Genomic DNA, 19,719 nt, shown 5'->3' on the forward strand with positions numbered 1-19,719 from the left:
GGGGGGAGAAGTGTCCCACTTTCCACATGCAACTTTTGGACACTATGAGTTCAATATCTGCATTTTTCTATATTTGTCGGTGTGAACGTACCTAAAACAGCAAGTGTAGCTAAAGCAGTATAGAATTGATAGAAAGATTTTATGTTATTTTATTGATATCAAATTGTAACAGCAAATTATCTCAGTGTTTTTAATGACAATTGTCTTTTATGAAACTGTGATAATGCTCACATCTCAATCAAATCCATCAGTATCTTTAATACTATAGCCTTCTATCAGTCTGGCCCTTATCATTGTCTCATTACATCACTGCTTGTGTCATGGAGTCCCGTGATAAAACTGCCACGCTTTTGACATTTCTTATTTTTAGTTTGTTTGACTCCCGATATCCTCGTGTCAGTTGGCTTTCCGGGGCTCTGGCAGGAGAACATTATCTCTGCTCCCAGTGCTGCGCCTCAGCCTCGCTCTTATCAGGGTCCCATTGGCTGCCCCTGCCACCATTTCTCAATCTGAGATAGAAGTGTCACACTCTCCCCTCTCATTTCTGGACTGCCACTGGGAGCCAATCTTCAGGATGGCATGTGGTGTGTGGATCCCACAGAGAATACATGAGGCTTATAGGGATGGGACTAAATGAAATGAAAAAGCAGCAAACTGTAATTGCGTGTGTTCAAGGTCTTGGTCGATTTGTGGTGCAGATCGCTGATGAGCATTAATTACAACAGGGACACCTGCGTGATTTCATCTTTTAAATGACCGTGTGTAATTCTGGTCAGATATTAATTCTCAGTGGATTGTTCTTGTGAAAATACTATTTTCACAAGAACAATCCACTGAGAATTAATATCTGACCAGAATTACACACGGTCATTTAAAAGATGAAATCACGCAGGTGTCCCTGTTGTAATTAANTGAATACAGTCGCTGCTTTATTTATGTTCTGTATGACGTTGTTGTGAGTGTGGACGGAGCAGCTACAGCTTAGTTTAGCCTGATGGATCCGATCCCGATAGGATTTACATGGAGATACGCCCCGCCCCCTCTCCAGCGTCTTGTTTGAATGACAGCAGTAAACACAGAATTAATGCTTTATTAATTCATGGTTTTTAAGGGGCTTATCTCCATGTAAATACTATGGTAGACTATATTCGCCATGACATAGACAGTCTGTGGTTTGTACATGTTTACCTTTTATCCAGTTTCTGAACAGATATGAGGAGCTGTGAGCTCTGAGTGTGTGCTAACAGCTAATGGCTGATGTGTTGGGCCATATTGCGCTGTTGGGTGCTGACCCATCACGAAGCGTCATTTCTTGACTGGCAGCAAAAACAACCAATCACAGCAGTGCTTCTCTGGCTGGCTCTGTCCAATCACAAACAAGAAGTGTTCTCCCTAAGGAATACCCTTTCTGTCCAATGTGAAATGCTGTTGTGTTTTGTGAAATGCTGTTGTGTTTTGTGAAATGCTGCGACTTTTTGTGAAATGCTGTGGCGTTTTGTGACATGCTGTTGCGTTTTGTGAAATGCTGTGGTGTTTTGTGAAATGCTGTTGTGTTTTCTGAAATGCTGTTTGGTTTTCTGAAATGCTGTTTGGTTTTCTGAAATGCTGTAGTGTTTTGTGAAATGCTGTTGTGTTTTCTGAAATAATGTGGTGTTTTGTGAAATGCTGTGGTGTCTTGCACTTCATAAATGCTGTATAAAAGTAACGTATTTTTTTGCAACAAATGAACCACGGACTGAGCACACACATTGTTTTAAACAATTCCTGTCACGCTTCCTATGTCTGCTCGGCTGCACCTCTCTCAAAGAGGTTATCAAGAGCAAATTGAAATTGCTTTCACCACTTGAGTGCTAATGGTTTTAAGGATGACCACAGGGTCAACAGCAGCTATCAACAGTCCCATCTCTTCTTCTGTTTATTGTCTGCCTAGCTCTCATTGGCTTCCACAAACCGCTCTTTTGGTAGGTGACTCATAAAGCTGTGTTGTGGGTGAGAGCTGAGAGAATTGGCTGTTAAATGTTAACTCTAATGTAAAACGATCAACTGCCAAAATGTAACAGCTGATGTGAAATGTGTTAAAGTAATGCTCTACCCAGTGAGACCAGTAGAGGAGGATGTTGCTCTACTTTTTATTTGATTTAAAATTAACCACTGGTTGCAGCTTAACTCCTATTAATATTTGAAACTTAAATAATTCACAGAACAGAAGGAAGAATTTCCTCATTTGCTTCCACAGTGGTTCCCCAGTCCTTCACATTTCTACTTTCCACTTGTTCAAAGTTACTTCCCGCTTTCATTGCACCAAGCCTGACACTTACCCTGAAGTCACATTTGTCTTTGAACATAATCTCTCCAGCTCGCTCCCCTATCAGCCTCTGTATCATAAGGCCAGAGCTGTTAATGTGGCACCCTGGGGCCATCACAGGAAGTCACTGCAAAGTCAGGACTGTGAGTCGGCTCAGCGTAGGGACCATTAAAAAGACACTTCAGATACTGCACACAGGCTCGAAATGTAATCTATAAATCATAACATCTTCAATTTGTATTCAATGGTTTCCTTTGGATCATTCTTAATCTTTGGAGATTATAATTTATACCTTAGAGACGGTTCATTTTGGACATATTTTCCCAATTAGGTGTTCAATACTATTGTAAATGGCTCTGCAACAATGCTGACAGTGATAAAAAACAGCTTCTGCTTTTGCTGATCTTTCATTTTGATAAAGATTAAGGCAGTGAGGGATGCAGAGAATACCAATACAAGCACACACATACAAAAATGAGTATGTAATTTACCCGGTCCATACCTCCTCACACTCATTAATGATAATGAAGGTGACCTTGCTAGAAAAGTACATTCCGGTCTAATCATGTTGATTTTCTCTCGGCTTCCACTTAACTGAAAAGGCAGCACTTGAAAAACTCCATATCAGTTGATTTTGTGTTCAAGAGAGGGAAATGCATAATTTACAGCGTAGGTCTACTTCATGAGGGCACATCATCCACTTAAAACGCAATGTATGATAGCTATAAGGGTTTAAAAGGTGAAAAGATTATCTGTGATGCGATTCATGTTTGAGTGAGAATGCAATACATAATTTTACAAATACAATATCTCCTGATAACATAAGTACTGTAGTTCATGTTAAAAAAGGAGACAAAATAGTGGGCAATGGGCATACAATTATTTCAAAGATACAGGACAGCAAATCATAACGATCTCATTTAGGGATGGAAAATATATCAAAGTATTACACGGCTTAGTGAATTCTCGTTTCTGATAGGTCAATTTGGACATTCCAGAGGTTGAAATTCTCGCTAACAGACCGTTGCTAAGGAGGACTATGTGCAGTCATATCAATCCGCATGAAAAAGCCCCGTAACTTTAACGTCAGCTTTAGCTCCCTCAGAAAACACCATGAAATACTTTACTGTATTTTATAATACTGAGTAATCATTTTTCATATTTTTGCAGACAACGAAACTTTGGATTCATGATGGCTAAACTGTCACCAGTGAAGAAAAGAAAGTGGTTAAAAAACAGAGCTCTGGACGTCAGAAGAAAAACAGAAGAAGACGGACAGGAAGTACACATGATTTAGCATATATAAATATGGTATGAGCTCCGAAATTGTTTTAAGACTGGTTAATGGAAAAGAAAATGTGAACAGACTTGGACAGTTACAGAAGACCTTGATGCTGCCGTCATTTTAAGTTACGTTGCTGTCGCTGATCTCCAGCCAACAAATGTCTTGGCGGAAGCAACACGATCATTTTTAAAATCAATCAAATCATTTTTGAATCAATATTGTACAATCAAGGGTTTATTGTAGCCATGAAATAAGCTGGATAATGTGCATCAAGGCGCTCATATATGAAAAACCATGAAGGTGTATCCCTTACATAACATTGAGATCGTTATGAATCTAGATATTGTCTTGGGTATTATGCACACCGTAATATTTGCAAGTGATGTTTTTCCTTGGCTCTTTTAGTGTTTATGTTATTTTCCATTAACCGCATGGTCATTAAATCCACATTGCTGATCACTCTTTATAATGTAAAGGCATCAATGGTCAACCCTACAATATTGTCTCAACATATATCGATATTGAGGTATTTGTTCAGAGATATGTGGATTCTGGAGTTTCTTCATATCGCCCAGCATACCTCAACTTGATGCCGAACAAAACATCTTTATAAAAGGTTTGTAAACATCACTCTTTTCCGTCACAATAACATTGTTCCCCCATTGTTCTCCATTTCCCTGGATACATCAGATAAGGTTCCAACGTTGTTTCCTGGCAACAATGGTAAACACTTACACTTTGTTCAGGAAGGCATTATGTAACCGTACCACGGATGGGAACATCACTAACAAGTGTGAAAGCAGACCAGCAGTCAGAACCTTTAGGCGCTTTCACACCGGAGTACTAACAAAGTAAAAAAGGCCTGAATCTGAATCACTTAAGCGTATTCGACTTATCAAAGTGTTTTGTATCACTGCAACACTGCAAAGCCAGCTGCAGGAAACAGGCTTGGCGGGAGCAACCATGAATCAAGGCAACATGCCAGATTTAGTCGGCAGCACATTGAACACCCTAAGGTAAAAAAAGCTAAACAGAAATCAGCAGAAATAAATTACTTAAATATGGAAAACACCTTCTGTAGCACACACATGCCAAGAGATGCCTTCGCAAGTACGGGAAACTACAGCAAGTGGAGAGGGGGAACAGAATGTAACAAATGCAGAAATCAGCGGCGGCAGTTGAATAGACAAATGTTAAGTAATTCCTCATTTCAATTCGTCATATAATTAGTGTTTGTTTCTATGTGTTTGTCTTTAGGAAGTGGAAAATCAAGTCAGCAAGCAGGGAACAGGTGTTGGCAAGCGGGCAGATAGATCATAGATGACCCCTGTGTGACACACGTGGATTTCAGTCTCAGATGTCCTTCCTTAAAGGTGAGGCGAGGTGAAGGAAGAAGAGGAGGAGGAGGAGGAGGAGGAGGAGGAGCAAGATGAACAAGCAACAGAAGGCAAGAATGAAGTGAGAAGAAGAGCAGTGGAGAGAACAAGAAGGACAGTGGAGCAGAGAAGAAGGGTGCTGCTGGGAGACTAGCTGATAAATGAAAATGAAAGCGACTTTAAAATGGTTAGAAATCTTACGGGAAGAAAGAACTTTACATGGGGATGTCCTGATAAGTTAGGAGGAAAGGCTGGTACAATCTATTCTTGTCCTGACCCATCATGGTACCCGTGCTCTGTGAACCTGAAACCCTAACCCCCACCCTTCTATAAAGGGCGGGGGTTGATGTAAGCAGCTTGTGTTGCAATGTTTTAGTAACCGGAGTCATAGTAGACAAAATAATCTGCGGCGATTTGGTCACCATCATCATCATCTCTCTGTATCTAAGCCTGTTTAACATAGAGAGAACACATGGCGCGCTGACAGAGTTTGAATACCCTCTGCTTAGGAGGTTAGGTCTTTGGCTGTTTATTTGTTTGTCTGTCAGCAGGATTAAATAGAAAACTACAGTCACCACAAACCTTGGTTTGCAGGCGTAGCATGGGCTGAAGATGAACCCATTACATTTGGGAATTGATCTGAATGACGATGGGAAAATGCAAATGATGTTTTGCTTCTGTTAGCATTGCGAGAGATGGCGTGTGTGCTGAATTTGTGTCAGAATACATCAGAAAAATGAGTTCACTACTGGGAAAAATGTATTTTACATCCCCTCAAGTCATAAACAACTTAGACACATATCTACGTGTTTTCAAATGTTTTAAACTTCTACTTCTTGGTGTCAGTGTTGTGTCATGGTCATGTTCAGGTTTAATATTGTAGTTTGTGACTCTACTGTGTCATGTTTACATGATTTGATGTTCAAAAAGCTCTTTATTTTTCTCATACTGCCTGTGCTGCAGCACCTCTTTTCACCCTCTGTCTGAAACCAGAGCCCAGTCTGCTCTGTAGTGATTGGTCAACCGCTAAGATATGTCCCGCAATAGAAGCACGAGTGTTAGGTAGTGATGTCACTATGTTCCCGAAGTAAAAAAAGGAATCAAGGTGTTTCAGGCATGAGGGGGCGTTTGTGGGAGAGAACATTTGGAATGTTAACCTTTGCAGACCATTTACATGCACTAAAACCTAAATAACACACTACAGTAAAGGGAAATCCAAAAAAGCATAACAGGGCCTCTTTAAAGCTCATGAACATAGTTGGAATAATGACTTTCTGACTAGGGCTATGGAGCCATCTGAGGAGCACATGGCAGTGGCGATGGTCTGTGCTCTGCATCTGCCATTCTAGTTTTTTTTTTTTTTTTATATATATATATGTAGAAATATTGAGCACATATCGATATAGAGCTTATGATATCATCCACCCTCAGAGAAAACGAGCAATCTACCACAAGTGAAATGATAACAATGAGCGTGGGCCCTCGTGGTGAGTAATATAACAGTTCTTTGCTGAGAATCACACACGCCAAAGATACAGATGACGTGTCCAAACACTCAGAATCTTCCATCTCTCAGTTACAAGTCACTTTAAAAGAATTGCCACCGACAGTGACACAAGTGTGCCAACATCCTGTTTTGATTTATAAAGAAACATATCCCTCTTTAAAAACCCATTAACATGATTATAATTTATGACTTAAATAACACACTCTGCTCTGCATAATGAGTATTACAAGACTCCGTCACTCCATGTCCCTCTACGGGCCGTAATCTCATAAAAATTGTACTTGGATTGAATTTCTGTCAGCCCATTTGCAAAAGCAATCAACTGGAGCCTCCGTAAAAAAGAAAATACAATTACCCATAAGAGACGGCGCCTTTTAAAGAGTGACCCTGAGAATAACCTTTGACAGGCTCTCTCCCTCCGCACTCGCAAACATATACACAATATTTAAATCGGCTGCTTAGTCTCAGCCTTCTCCTTCCCATCTGTATTCACTTCCTCCTTCCCGCAACACACACACACACACACACACACACACACACACACACACACACACACACACACACTCCCCAGAACAACCTAATCTTGTGTGATACAGAACAGTAACTAATACATCCACAGGCCATTTCTGCTTTGACTTGCATTTTCTTACACATCTTAATATCCATGACGCAATTTCATTACCCGTCGGGCTTTAACACAGCCAGTGAAGAACAGCATCTGTTTTAAGGAGCCACAGGTAACTAATACATAAAGAATAAGGCAAGTGAATATGCATTTAAATATGTGGCTCTCAGAGGTAAGGCATTTTGAAAACAGCAGCCTTGCCAGTTAAGCTTCTCCAATGGCCCCCTCTTTTGGCAAGGAGTGGGAGTTGAAGCAATAAACTGCTGACACAGAGCAGTGGCTCGCTGTTGTTTACTACCCTCAAATGATTGTAATTACTAGATAAATGGCGGTGATTGTAATTATTAATTTTTTTGCTATGTGTTAAGATGGTGTGGGTGGGTAGTACCTGAGAGTCGGTGTTGCTTGGTGCTCACTCGGTTGTTGTTTTGGACGGTGCAGCAGAGGTGGAGCATGGCAAACATGGTGAGGATCATCACCACACTCTGGAGCAGCAGGGTGAGCTCAAACTGTTTCCCTATCCTGCAAGGACGCAACCAAAGCAACGATACAAATCAGAGAAACTTTTGGGATACAAAATAAAAAGACACTATAAGAGTCTAGTATGGCCTTTGCACTAAAAGTAAGACACAACACATACACAAGGCCTGTGTACATCCTCATACAACAGTAAACTATTCATTCACCAATATAGGTTTTATTATTACAGGGCATGTCATGGAGGCTTTCAGCGTCACAAAATGACCTTATAAATAATACAATCTTCCAACCCGATTCTGTAAAATATCTATTTAATTCCCTCCTCAGCGCCTCCAGTCAGAACAATGACCTTTGCCCTCTGCTGTGTGAAAGAGCCTTTGTAAAATCTTAAAGAGAACAGTAAAAAGCTCAGATAATATAATTCATCTAGTTTTATTCTGTGATCATATTCCAATTTCATCCATTTTTGACACCAAGACTGAGCTAAGGAATGACCTTTGTGCCCTACGAAGAGCAAAAAGAAGAAAGAAGACAGGAAAAAAATATAAATGTCAGAATCAGAGGAAATGAAAAGCCTTCCGCTCTGTTGCTCACCAGAAGAAGATGCGCAGGATGTTGGCGATGAGCAGCACGAGGCAGACTCTGGTGGAGAAGCCTTCGCTGTGGTTGCTCCTCTGGATGTCCTGGTACTGGGGCACATAGGGCAGGGCCCCCCCGAACACCATGAGTAAGGACGCCATCCAGGATAGCAGGGACCACGAGGCCTCCGTGTCCCCACCCTGCAGAAGCTCCTCTCCATCCATCACACAGGGGGCAGCTCAAGGGTTAGGGGCACTCCTGAGAGGAAGCAGAATGAAGGAGATCTAATGGATGCTCAGCAGTTAGCCTGATGGATGCTGTGAGGTAGCCAGAGGTCAATAACAGGCCCTGAAGTGAACATTACCCTGGAGTCCATCAGCAATACAATGTATTAAGCTAATTGTTTTAAATACTTCAGGTATGGATTTGATTGTGTCTGTTTTAAATAGCTCTCCTTGCTGAATACAATGTATCCTCACTATACATAAAACACAATGACTCACGCTAAACTCATGCAAACTTTGATGTATCTTCAGAGAAAATATAATGTTTATGCAACGTTAGTCCTTTTGCTGAAGACTTTTTAGACATATTACTTTAAAAAAAATAAAAAAAAATGAATTATGGCTTAATTTAGGGCTGCAACAATTCAAAAAACAAAGATAATTGCTAAATATTCCATTAGTATTAGTATTATTTCACATTAAAGAATGTTTGAAAATGCTATTTTGGCCTCTAAAACATGTAGATTTCCCCCTTTTGTGTGTTTTATATATTATATTAATCTATATATCTTTGAGTTTTAAACTGACTATTAAATACATTTAAAGACATCATCCTTGGGCTAGGGGACAATGGATTTAGATACAAAATTAAGAAAAAAGATCTATTAATCCATAAAATAATCAGCAGAACAATAATGAAATGGTTTGATGCAGTCCTAGCTGAATAACATGTAGCTTCAGGTTCCGAGTTCTGCTGATGTGTATCACACTGTCATGGCTCACTGACAGTATAGAAAAGAACATTATGTTATTAGTAACACCTGTGCTGCTCCTCCTACTGTATGACAAGTCAGAATGACTGCAGTTACACAGTATGGTTACTTTAGATCAGGGTTGTCCAAACAACGGCCCCGGGGCCAACTGTGGCCCATCGGACATCAGCCAATTCAACAAGTATAACGGAATATGGCCGACACCTGAAACTTGTACTTTTCTTATATTGTGCTTCTTAAATATATACAGTATGTAAACCGATATTACACAGTAGTATTTGTTTGTTAATAAGACCACGTTTCAAATGAATTCAGTCAATTAAAGTCCAATAACTCATTTGCATAACAAGCATGAAACAGGCACTTCCTATTTCCCCTCATTATAAACAATCTGAGGCTTCTGTTTTAAGGGATAAGCTGCCAACACTTTTATAACAAATAAATGAAACCCTATGGAGCGCTGTGATGTAGGCAGTTTTTTTTCTTAACGCATATTCAATATATAATAATTGACCTACATTTGATTGATTTTGCTAACTTATAACTAAACTTATGTATATAACTTATATACCTCACCTCAAGTGAGTGACCCAGCCCTTCGCATGTTTTTCTATATGTGGCCTTCACTGAAAAGAGTTTGGACACCCCTGCATATGATGGTAAATTACTGTTGTGTTCATTCTTGATGTGCTGGAGTCCACAATAGAGAATATAACTATTCTATCAGTCTTTGAAAGCAGCAGCAACAATACAGTATACCGCTTGAGCCCGTGACCGTGTGTTCTGCGGCTTCTGTATTTATCCAAGTCATCATCTCTTAACGTGTTGAGGTTTAACCGGTCCCTCCAGCATTTCCCTTTTCTTACATTTTATAATGCACTCACATTATTGAGGAAGTAGATTCCCTTATAGAGCGATTTGCCTTTCAAAACAGTTCCTATTCATTCAATGTTTGAGTATTAATTGTCTTATTGATGACATATAACATTTAAAGCTTAAAAAGTTCAAATCAGTTTAGCTTCTTTACCTTTTAAATTCTAATCTATGTAACAAATCGTTAACTTTCACAATTATAGCGTATACAAACATTTTTATAATTCTCTAGCTGTGACCTAAATGCAAGTACAATGCATGCACAATATGCCTTCATATTAGGGCTGCTCAATTAATCGTGTTTTAATCGCAATTACGATTTTGGCTTGCAACGACTATGAAAACAACATAATCGAAATAAAACGATTTTTTTTAAATTGGTTTTTCAGTTGAATTATACTTAACGTTCAGGGTAATCAACTGTTAAAAACATACTGTTCACATTTATTTTTTAAATAAATGGATGTTTTCAAAGTAAATGGATAATCCTTTTTAATAATTGTGATATCAATTATTGACCCAAATAATCGAGATTATGATTTTTGCCATAATCGAGCAGCCCTACTTCATACAGTATACTCATGTACACCTGAAGTATACCTATACTGTGTGTGCTAGTATACAAGAAACACATTTCTGCAATAGTTTCCATATTTAAAGATTGAAAAGTCATATCAGTTTAATTATTACGTTTTCTCCGTTATGAATATGTTGGCTGTGCAGGACACATTTGCAACTGGAGCTCGCAAAATAGATTTTCTTTTTACAATTACATTAAGTTGGGTGGTAACGTGGGCTTATACATTTTACAGAAAGGTAGAGGTGTGTGTGTTTTATGTATGAGCAGCCACATAGACAGACGGGGATGACAGGTGTGGAATTTGAAGCTAAATATGTGGAAACCTCCCACAGAGAGGGAACAAGTGGAGTTCTAGGAAAGGTCAAACAGACAGTATCCTGAGAAGGCAGAGATGACAGGCAGGTGTGACAGCTGAGTGGGTGGGAGGGGTCAGCATTAGCTGGTACAGTGGAGATAACAAAAAGCGAGTCGAGCTATAAAATAACTGTCAACTATTTTTGTATTTCCTAAAATAAAAATAAACGTATACTACTACTTGGGAACAACAGAAGACATTCAAAAGAAAGATTCCTACTTATTCCTATTAGTAATCAAACAAATTACAAGGAATTGGTAATCACCACTATAAATGGAAGAACCATTTAGATATGGAATGAAAAAATAACCAGGAAAATCAAGTTCATTTCTTTGCAAATAGATGGGAAAGTGGCTAAAGTAGGCAAAACACAAGATTGCTTTTGATACTTCAATTAGATATCACAATTATTGAACTTGTGAGAATTTATGATAAATCTGTTATCTGTTAACAAAATTATTTATGTTTTTCTTCTTTTTCTGATTTTTGTGTTGTGTTTATGTTTTAACTGTGTTTCATTTGGTTGTGTATGCCCTTAAACCAGTGTTTCTCAAACTTTTTCATACCAAGGACCACTTAACCAATAAAAAAACACTCGCGGACCACCTACTGTAACTCCACGAATATCCAAAATCACATCGTTTTTCTAGAACATATTTCAAATCGCCTGAAAATGGTACAAACAAGTGGCAACATGTTTGATGAAGGTATTGCGCTGGGCTATATCATGCAATCGAAAGTGAAACTTAATCTCGCTCCATTGCGGAGATATTCCCGCGAGAGTGCGGAAAACCTAAATGAATGTATTTATTTCGAATGTGAAATGTTACCAATATACTCACGGACCACTAGGGGACGCTCAAGGACCACTAGGGGGCGCTCACGGACCACACTTTGAGAAGCACTGCCTTAAACCCTATCATCTCTTTAAAAAGTATGACGACTATTCCGTGTCTCCTCCTGCTAACTGACTTCTCTCTGAAAACTCACCACAGGTCCTCACACACACTTAATGCCCTGTGTGCAGCATAACTAGTTCAGCTACTTGGCTACTCTAATCTTTGAAATAGTGACGTTTTGTGCTAGCCAGCATTCTTGAAGGGATAATAACATAAAGGATACAAATGTTTCCCTCTTTCTCCAGGGAACTCTAGAGAACAAATAGAATGATTAATTACATTTTAGACAATGTGATACGGACAGAAAACTCCTTGGAAATGAGAATGTCACGTGGACACATTTGATGTTTAGCCAGTATGTTGCTCTGTACACAAAAGCATGACCTACATCTTCTGAGCAAATACTGAATGTGTTACTCTTCAGGTCACTTAATAGTATGGTTGCCATTGACACATCTATACCAGAGGGCCAACAAGAATATAAACTCCTTGGCTCAAATATATGTTTGGCATTTTCAGCTGACAAGTCACTGGGTAAATCTTAGAGGGCCAGTCAATGCACCAGGAAGTTATTTAGTAAAAAAAAGGTCAGCAGCAGGTTTAATGATGGTATTTATTTTACATACTTGGTTTATGATAGCTGAGAAAAAGGTTATTTCAACATGACAGGAGATGCAGCGTACATGGAGCACCGAGAGTCACCCAGAAAAGGATCAGGGTCTGATAACTCATTAGACATATTATATTTCTCATAACTCAGCTGCAAGTAAGGACAGAAATAAGGACAGACCTCACTGCTGGAGGAGAAGCCAGTTCAAGTTATAAACTCTCACAAAACATTTACAACTATACAGTTACAGCTATGAAATGCAGTAACATATTGTCAATCCAGGGTGAAAAAGGCTAGTAAATACATTGGTCAGTTTATTTGAAAATAAATGTCAGAGCAAGATGAGTTGTGTACAGTCTATGGTTGTAATGTTTATTCACTTCATCTGATAAATATAAAAAAAATCCCTTTATTAATTGGTCCCTTGCCTCACGTCATTTTGAAAAAAGCTATGAAAGTTAATGCTAGGTCAATGCACTTGGAACACAGCCTATAACAAGTTTGTTTTTATAGGTTTCCTACAGTTAAACATTACTCAAGTATTTAACAATCTAAGGTGTCTTCAGCTATTTCCCTCCTCGGGTTGTGTGAGTAAACCATCACACACACACACACACACACACACACACACACACACACACACACACACACACACACACACACACACACACACACAGTAAAGTAAATATGTTGGGCCACTTCTAGTAAGAGGACATACTGTTATGCAAGATAAGCATAGCTTCACGGGGTTGGGTCACTGACATGCCTGAACATACAGGCATCATTTTTGGGCAGTAACAGCAACATCACACAAAGAAGCAGCTGTTACACCGTCTGTTTAAATTGTTGTAGACTCATATGAGGACATTAAACATGTGAACGCTAATGCCAAACGTACAGAATCATTTTTGTATTTAAAAAGCGCGTTTACAGCTCGCGCGATGTATCGCTCCTGATATAGATTTTAAGTCAAAGTAGCATCATTTCAGTTTTAACGTTGTATGGGTAAACCGTGGACTACTTCTAACTTTACTCACCAGTCGTCTTTATTCACTTTCCTTCGCCTTTTAAAAACACAAACAGTCACAATGATGTTTCAGCGTCAAAACACATTGTGTTCCCTGGCAGCTCCAACTATCAAACCCCAACTCGATCTCAAGAGAGGAGGCGGAACGTGCACGCGCAAGCAGGCATACAAACACACGCGCGCACGGATACTTTTAGACTTTCCAAATGTATGAAACATGAGAGTCGTTGGGTCACCTAATGATATGCTGCCCCTGGTAAAACAAGTGCGTTGAATGAGTGTCGCATTTTTTTCTTGGGGGCCATAAGGGGTTAAACACAACTACTATTTTATTGTATTGCTTCATTCAATACTCAATGTTCCACATTTCTTAGCGGCCACACAGCTCTCGCGAGACTCTGTGTTATGTAGAACAGCTGACTGTGCTGGGTGGTGCTATCGAGGGAGGGCTACCTATTTCGAACTGTTACAAGCTTGATATATCCATAATTGCTAAACAGCATTTTCAGTTCTACTACTGTTTAGACATTGATAATAACTTCCACCACAACATGGCTGAGACGGACCCCAAGTCGGTGCAGGACCTTACCAATGTGGTGAGTCGAGAGCGTAATGACACGCTAGCGTTATCTACAGCAGCATAGCTAGCAAAAGCAATAAGAATGCTAACGGTGGACAGTTAACGTTAGCTGTTTGCATCAGCTGTATAGTGCATCCGTAGCCTTTTGTGTTATTAACGTTTTTGAAATAAAATAGATTCATGGATTCGGTTTGATCAACTTGTGTACTGAAGCCAGCATGTTTTGTTTAGCACGTTATATAACGTGAATGGTCAGTTGGGCTTTTACATGACATCATCAAATCACAACCGAGCAAAATGCATAGCTATACACAACAGAAGTGTTGCTGCCGTGTGATTCTTCTTTAAAGAGGCTTGTTTTAATAAATGTATATTTTAAGCATTAAGAACATTGTGCAGTATCACTCAGATATAGCACAATGCGATGTTCCAGATTAATTCTACCTGTTCATTATACTTGGGTAATGTTTCCTAGTGTTGTCATGGAGATAATGTAGAAAAGTCGTTAAACTTCAGTTAACCTCCCAAACATGTATCAATCCCCTGTGGTATTTATGTCTTTCTATACACATTTGTGTTCCAATACTTTTGTTTTAAAACCATCTTCAAAGACGCCCAGTTACTCTAGATTTAGTTGTTTTTTATCATTCTGCCTCTTAAACAAACGTTTTTGACATAATAAAGAATAAAACAAGTGAAAAATTGTTGACTGGTGTATACTTAAGAAACCACCATCAGAGAACCCCATATAATGATGAACACCAATGCAGAGAAGTATGAACTTATTGTGAGTTAATTGTTCTGCACATATGCTTATCACACTAACTGGATTAAATAATCATCTCCCGTGATTACTGAGATTTTACATTGTTGTCAAGGAAACTAGTTACTTTCACTGTCCTTTTTTAAACCATTCAGAGATGGTGCATTAGAGTGGGAGTGCTGATGTTTGTCACTGGCAGAGCTATTGTTAATAATGAATAGTCAGCTGACAGCAATATTATTTATATCTGCTCAATTGTGTGATCTCTAAATGCAACTGGTACGTCTGATGTGTGGCTGCCATCAGTGAACCTACTTTACTCACTAGATACATTTATGTGTGGCTTATTGTTTCACTGACATGATTTCTGTGTGCTCGTTTCCCAGGTCCAGACACTGCTGCAACAGATGCAGGACAAGTTCCAGACCATGTCAGACCAGATCATCGGAAGGAATATCCTTACTAATAAAACAAATGAAATAAGATTTAATTGATTTATATGCACTGGTCAATCTAATATGGTAATGGTTCATGGCTTAAAGGTAGATGTACAGACTGAAGTAAAACCCAATTTTGCCTATATAACAGTAACTTTGTGTTTTTGTCTAAGTTGTCTACCTTAACTGTTTCTCCACTTGATGAGATGAGCACGCGTATTGATGATTTGGAGAAGAACATCTCCGACCTGATGACCCAGGCTGGAGTTGAAGAGATTGAGGCGGCACCGGAAAAGCCTAAAGATGGTCAAGGCTCCTAATGAAGGTGAGCCGTAAACCCAGCTAGCATTTAAAGCCGACAAAAAAAACAGTTCACACCGATGGCTTTTATTCATGCCCCTCTTTCCCCTCGACTCATGCATCTTAAATGGGACAGTTCACACCAAAATGAAAACACGTTTTACTCTTACTTGTTTATCAATTTAGATAGGTAGGTTTTGTTTGACTTTTTTTAATAATGCAAATAGAATTGCTAAATGCGCTAAAACAATAATATTGAAAATTCGTTTCTTCAGAGATCATGACCCTGGAATCCGTCCATCATTAACCTTTACTACAGATTGATAAGTAGGCCTACCACTAAAAAAGGGGAACATTTATATTTGAATCTGTTGTGAATTTTCCCTTCTATGAATATAAAGAAATCATTCATATTTGGAAGATTGGATGAGTTTTAAATGTTATTAAGGAGTTTGTTTTTGCCAGATTTAAAATGTGGAAAAATGCAGGCTCATGCGATTTTAGTTGGATTAACTTCCTTCATTCCTTTAAACCAGTTAACTAAACGCACCTTTGTTTTGTCTGTCCGCAGGTTCCTAAGTAACACGGAGTGAAGTCTACAGGAGACTTTTTCCATTTTGAAAATTGACTAATATTGATTTAGTGTGTCGTTGTGTGAAATGCTTTTTTATATATGGATTATTGTGATAAACGGTTACAGTTATGAAATGACTTGAAAAGTTATTCGTAAACTAGAATAGTGTGATATTCCCCTCAGAACTTTAAACGCTCACGTGCAGAAATGCAATTTAGGGATTTTTTTGTGCACTGGCCCCAGAGGTTATTAGATAATATATCTTAGATAGATAAATCCCATGAAGCGATGACTGATGGAAATGTTTTGCCTGTGCTGGGAAGTACAACATGCAGGCCAGTGGAACCTCCATCCGTACCAACATGGGCGCAGTGAACATCTGAAGCCTGTAGAGTTGACAGAGCACTGTTAGTACCAGGCTGTGGGTTGCATTCCAATTTCAGCTGATTTTCTTCTATTAAAGCTATTTAATACAATGCTGTCTGTCATGTATTACATAATTCATATTTGACAAGGTGCTGAGTGAATTTTTTAAAATATTAACTCCTAGGTGCTCAGTGTTTTTCTGTATTTATTTTTTTAAGCCAGAGTTGTATTTTATCATGCAAGTGATCTGGAATGTTAGCATGTTTGTTTTGGTCTATAATGTGTTGAAATGCAATTCATTATTACACTAAACTAAGCTGGAAAATGGTGAAGTTACCTTCTTAACAGGAGGTTTCTAACTGACCATGATCGTGCACCAAATTAACAAGTATTTGCAGAAATGTCCACGGACGAGTGTGTCACTTTACTGTGTAGTAGGAACCTTTATTCAAATTAGTGAAAACACATTGTACAAAGAAAACAAGCAACAGAACTAAGTACCAAAAGCATTAGACAAATGCACAGCTGTAAACGAAACGTGTCACACTATCACATGAAGTCCCCAGTAATTTAATATGAATGCAATATTAAAGTTCTGTATGTATTACAGTCATTGGTTCCTTATCTGCAATAACCATCATCTAGTGAGACTGGGGTTTTTAGAGGCTTAAAGTTAGAACTCAAAGTCTGCCTCCGTCATGTCGAGGGCCCAGGCAAACTTGTCCCTCTGGCTCTTATTGTAGATTTTATCTACGGGTACGACCATGTTCCGACACCTGAAAAAATATACGATTGTTTAGCATCCTCTGCAAAATAAATACAGCTGAAATCACTACTTAGTCTTCAAAGTTGTCAAAATCATTGTTTCTTAAGCTTGCACAAAGTTATACCAATGGAATGTATAAATAATTCTAACACTTTATGTTTTATATTAATTTGGTTTCTTGTGTGTATGGCAAAGAAATTAGTTACACAAGTGCTTTTACTGTGTTTGAAGATGACCAAACTAATGTAATGGAGAAATTAAAAAGACATTTCAACCGTAGCTTTAAATAAAAATTACTTCAGCTTTGAGGCTAGAGAGGAAAACAATATAGTTGGTATTGTTAAACAACGTTAAGAAAAAATAAATTAAATTCCATATGACAAATTATATATGTTGTATATCTCTACTGCAGAAATGTCTTAAAATACTTTAACTTAATCTATAGAACATATTATGTTGTCTCACGATCTGTTTTAAAGCCAGAGTAGAAAAAGTGTCATACCACAAAAATGTATTTTAGCTGTTATTATATATCATGGAAGTCACAGCAAGGCTAATGATCTGTAAACTCATTTTTCCAACTTTGTTATTACTAGACTAGAAATGCTTCGCTGCTCTCTCATTGGAGTTCTTAAGGAGCCAATGAGAGTTATTCCAGAAAGACTGGTTAGTTAGAAGTTGGTTTGTGTACATATTTGGTCAGACAATGGAACTCAGCTTAAGATGGAGGTTTACAGTGATTAAGCAACCATCTTCAATGGACTGGAAAACCCAAATATCTGGCTGACCAATAAGCTTGCTTGGTGAAACAGGCTAGGAAAGAGGTGGTTTGATTTGAAAACCCACCTTGTATTTTGACAGGTGCAGGGCTTTAGACAGCGACTATGGGCAACCCAGTTGTTTATATTGACCGTGTCAGTGTTCACTGTTCACTCACCAAGCCACGCTGATGCGGGGGTCCAGGTAGTTCAGCTTGGAGGTGCCCAGTGAGATCTGCTTGTTTTCCTCTTTGTCAGTCGCCTGCAACTCCATCTTCAGCAGCAGCTCCTCACAGCGCTGCACCGCCGCCATTTTCTTCTCCACCAGCCTGACAGGAAACAAAAGGAAGGTGCGACACAGTCAGACACCTCTGGTTAGGGTGCATACCGGTACCCGGTATTACCGAAATACCGGTTACTGGCAGCTACGGTATACCGTACCGAAATCAGATCAGATTTTTGACATTTATTTAATTTTTTATGAAAGTGAGGCGTAATATCCTTAAACTCGCCACCAAACCTTCAAAATTACGATGTCAATTTTGCCGTGAAACTCCGCAAACGAGTCACTGTGGAGTGTGGGCCGCATTTATTGTTTTCTTTCATCAGGCAAATGTTGATTTTAATTATGCTATTTGTTTTATGTGCAATGCCGAGATCTCATGAACCTTTATGTGTTCTCTGGTCAGTGGAATCTCAGGTTGAATATTGATTATACTACTGGTGCTATTTTCTTTTTGCATTGACAAGATGTACTATTCACGCCTGATGGTTGTTATAAATGATATTGCAGAATCTGTTTTCTTCATCGATAACATGTTGTTTGTTCAGTACTAAAAGGTCCCACAATTGAATTTAATATTCATTTGACATGTTAACTATATCATAAAGTGCTTCATGGGAGTAATTGCGGGATGATTCAATTATGCAACATGAAAGTAACACGATATGTATCGGTTGAGTATTGGTATCGTTCAGTGGTATTGGTATCGTAAAAAAGTCAACGATATGCAACCCGACCTCTGGTAAAAACAAGACTCCTGGTGTGGTCTTTTAAGACCTTTCTACTTCTTAGGCAAGCAAAACCACTGGTTCACTACTATGTACAGTATGGCTGGTTTAAAAGGAGAAAATCAAATATTACAATATTTTTGAACAAGAACCTGATATTGTTATTGCAAAAGAATTGTAGGATTGACCTTTCCTGCTTTCATAAAATATAAACATAAGATTGCTGATAAATACTTGTCAGTGATGTTGATACAATGACTAAGTGGGGAAGGGCAAATAATTGAACAGGTAAACGTTTGGAAAGTTAAGAAAAATGACATCTCTTAAGTGTTAAGCCGTTTTAAAAACCAGGAAATAAACAACACTACATATTAGGATATCTTAAATCTAACACTAAAGCTTGCCTTATATCAAAATATCAATACTCTACACCAGGGGTCTCCAACACTTCGATCGCGAGCTACCGGTAGCTTGCAAGCCCTCAAGAAGTAGCTCCCAAGCAAATCCATAAATATTAAAAATACACAAAAAAAAGAAAGAAATGTACCGGTAATTAAAATAATCTACCCCATGCATAAACGAAACCTCAATCGTAGCGAACTCTATCTACTTACTACAACTCTATATCTATCTAACACCCCTCCTCCCCCCACCCCCCACAATGAA

At 38.7% G+C, this 19,719-nt stretch overlaps 3 protein-coding genes across 3 annotated transcripts; 1 reads left to right on the plus strand and 2 right to left on the minus strand.

Moving 5' to 3' along the window:
• Positions 1 to 7,439: 7,439 nt before the first annotated feature.
• On the minus strand, positions 7,440 to 13,709 carry LOC104940920 (PQ-loop repeat-containing protein 1). The gene is made up of 3 exons (XM_010765933.1): positions 13,509 to 13,709; positions 8,173 to 8,415; positions 7,440 to 7,620 (listed from the first exon to the last, which is right to left on the minus strand). Exons 2-3 carry the CDS (start codon positions 8,379 to 8,381, stop codon positions 7,455 to 7,457), a joined length of 375 nt encoding a protein of 124 aa, XP_010764235.1. The 5' UTR covers positions 8,382 to 8,415; positions 13,509 to 13,709; the 3' UTR covers positions 7,440 to 7,454.
• Positions 13,710 to 13,857: 148 nt separating this feature from the next.
• hsbp1b (heat shock factor binding protein 1b) lies at positions 13,858 to 17,353 on the plus strand. Its single transcript, XM_010765934.1, has 4 exons — positions 13,858 to 14,094; positions 15,228 to 15,294; positions 15,477 to 15,603; positions 16,150 to 17,353. Exons 1-3 carry the CDS (start codon positions 14,050 to 14,052, stop codon positions 15,596 to 15,598), a joined length of 234 nt encoding a protein of 77 aa, XP_010764236.1. The 5' UTR covers positions 13,858 to 14,049; the 3' UTR covers positions 15,599 to 15,603; positions 16,150 to 17,353.
• On the minus strand, positions 16,267 to 18,400 carry LOC104940925 (DNA topoisomerase 1-like; the record flags this gene model as incomplete). Its single annotated transcript, XM_010765937.1, has 2 exons — positions 16,267 to 17,294; positions 18,222 to 18,400. Coding segments are annotated over 2 exons (282 nt in total), but the record flags the coding sequence as incomplete, so codon positions are not given.
• Between the last annotated feature and the right edge of the window lie 1,319 nt (positions 18,401 to 19,719).

Source organism: Notothenia coriiceps, unplaced genomic scaffold, assembly GCF_000735185.1.
Source record: "Notothenia coriiceps isolate Sejong01 unplaced genomic scaffold, NC01 NC01_scaffold00002827, whole genome shotgun sequence".
Classification (NCBI taxonomy): domain Eukaryota; kingdom Metazoa; phylum Chordata; class Actinopteri; order Perciformes; family Nototheniidae; genus Notothenia; species Notothenia coriiceps.

Bases quoted from the DNA above. Each gene is read 5' to 3' on its own strand.
- LOC104940920 (XM_010765933.1), bottom strand. From the start codon at position 8,381: ATGGATGGAGAGGAGCTTCTGCAGGGTGGGGACACGGAGGCCTCGTGG. The intron at 7,621-8,172 runs GTGAGCAACAGA...GCGTCCTTGCAG, and splicing joins ATCCTGCGCATCTTCTTCTG to GATAGGGAAACAGTTTGAGC.
- hsbp1b (XM_010765934.1), top strand. From the start codon at position 14,050: ATGGCTGAGACGGACCCCAAGTCGGTGCAGGACCTTACCAATGTG. The intron at 14,095-15,227 runs GTGAGTCGAGAG...CTCGTTTCCCAG, and splicing joins TGCAGGACCTTACCAATGTG to GTCCAGACACTGCTGCAACA. The intron at 15,295-15,476 runs ATATCCTTACTA...CTGTTTCTCCAC, and splicing joins AGACCAGATCATCGGAAGGA to TTGATGAGATGAGCACGCGT.